Here is a 1744-nt window from a genome sequence, read left to right as displayed (position 1 = left end):
ACCCAGGCCGTGTCCTCTGACCGCCGAGGGCCGCGGCCTGGCAGGCCCTGTGCCAGGGAACCAGGTCTGAGCAGCACGACCAGCACCAAGGTGCACAGACAACAGGCGAGCAGACAGGCGGAGGGGACAGAGGCGGCTATCCCTGGGCCATCCTCAGAGGAACACCTGAGAAACGCTGCCCGTCCTCACGGGCCCAGGCCCTCAGTTCGCTGGGGTGGGGGACGGGGGCGGGGGGGCACTCAGGGAAAGGAGGGCGAGGGGCCTGTGGGCTGCAGAGACCCGCAGTGTGCCGTGTGCAAGGAGGAGGTGGGCGGGCCCTGGGGTGGGAGGTCAGTGTGCTGGAGGGTGGCCAGGCCAGTGACTACGGCAGAGACGAGGTCACACAGGAAGAGCCGTGTGGGCCGCAGGGGTGAGGGGGTGAGGGAGGGAGGTGGGGAGGCAGGTGGGGTCCGGGACCCGTTTGCGCCCAGGAAGAATGGAGGACCTTCACGCTCACTGGGCGTGACGAGGGAGAGAAGAGTCCAGATGACCGCGGGGCTGTGGCCAGCGGGGCTGGGCGAACCACGGTGCTCCTTTTGGATGAGGAGCAGGACGGGAGTGTGGCGGAGCCTGGCCTGCCACTGGGTGTCAGGGCGGGGCCGCCAGGAGGTGGAGATCAGCAGAGCAGCCTGGGGCCTGAGCCCGGGCACCTGAGGGCCAGGCGTGGAGGCCAGGCAGTGGGGCAGGTGGACGTGAACAGAAGCCCACGGGGCCGCTGGAAACTGGGTTCAGGAAGGGCCCACATGTGGGAGATGGCGACGCCCAGGAGGCCTGCTCACCATCTCAGGGCAGCCGACGTCGTGGAACCGGCAGGGCAGCGGGCACTTGCCACACGTCCTGAGGTGGCCCTGAAACTGCAAGGAGGGATGTCAGACGCGGGCTTCGCGGCCGGGCCCAGTGCACACGGGTCTCTGCCCCACCCCCCACCTCTTCACTCTCGTCTGCCCAAAACCCAACAGCCCATTTCCAAAGCCAAGATGCACACAGACACGCACACGCACACAGACACGCGCACACACGCACACACACAGAGACGCACACCCACACAGGTGCACACCCCCACACACACCCACACAGGCACACTCTCACACCCCCACACACACAGGCGCACACACAGGTGCACACTCACACATACACAGGTGCACACTCATACAGACGCAGTCACGCGCGCACACATACAAACACACACACACACACGTGCGCGCATGGTGGCCATCACCGAGGCGGGTGCAGCCTGGGCCAGTCCTCAGGACGCCGTGGGACCCGCTCCTGCGCCACAGCCTGTGGGACATAGGTGTCCGAGGCCGGGAGGGGGCACCAGACCCCCGCAGGGTGGGGCTGGCGCAGGACAGAGCCCTGACTCAGGGAGGACAGACGGACGGACGCTCCCACACGGAGCAGCCACAGGACACCTCAGAGAGGCCCCCCCTGCGCCACCACAGGGCCTGGGAGCAGCACACCCGACGCCGAGTCACCATCAGCAGCAGGAGAAACCACCACGGAGCAGAGTGAAAGGGCCAAGACACAGCGCAGCCCGACCTCAGGCTCCGACAGGAGACGGACCGGAACCGCCGAGGAGGGACAGGAGCTGCGCGACCTCCGTCAAAGGTCAGAGGAACGCCAACGGGCCGGAAGCCAACGTGCTCCACAGGCACACGGGGGAGACACGCAAACCCCACGCCCAGACACGTCTGACCCGGCACCA

The 1744-nt window shown here is 67.4% G+C and overlaps 1 protein-coding gene across 1 annotated transcript in view; it reads right to left on the bottom strand.

Moving 5' to 3' along the window:
* Positions 1-1744, bottom strand: part of TRAF2 (TNF receptor-associated factor 2) — an 11545-nt gene that overhangs the window by 3334 nt on the left and 6467 nt on the right. The window contains exon 6 of the mRNA XM_014529672.1: positions 771-893. Within this exon, the coding sequence (XP_014385158.1) occupies positions 771-893 (123 nt within the window). The remainder of the gene's footprint in view (positions 1-770; positions 894-1744) is intronic.

The sequence above is a fragment of the Myotis brandtii genome, unplaced genomic scaffold, assembly GCF_000412655.1.
Source record: "Myotis brandtii unplaced genomic scaffold, ASM41265v1 scaffold691, whole genome shotgun sequence".
Lineage (NCBI taxonomy): Eukaryota > Metazoa > Chordata > Mammalia > Chiroptera > Vespertilionidae > Myotis > Myotis brandtii.
Note: the sequence above shows the minus strand (reverse complement) of the source record. Positions and strands in the feature narration are given on the sequence as shown.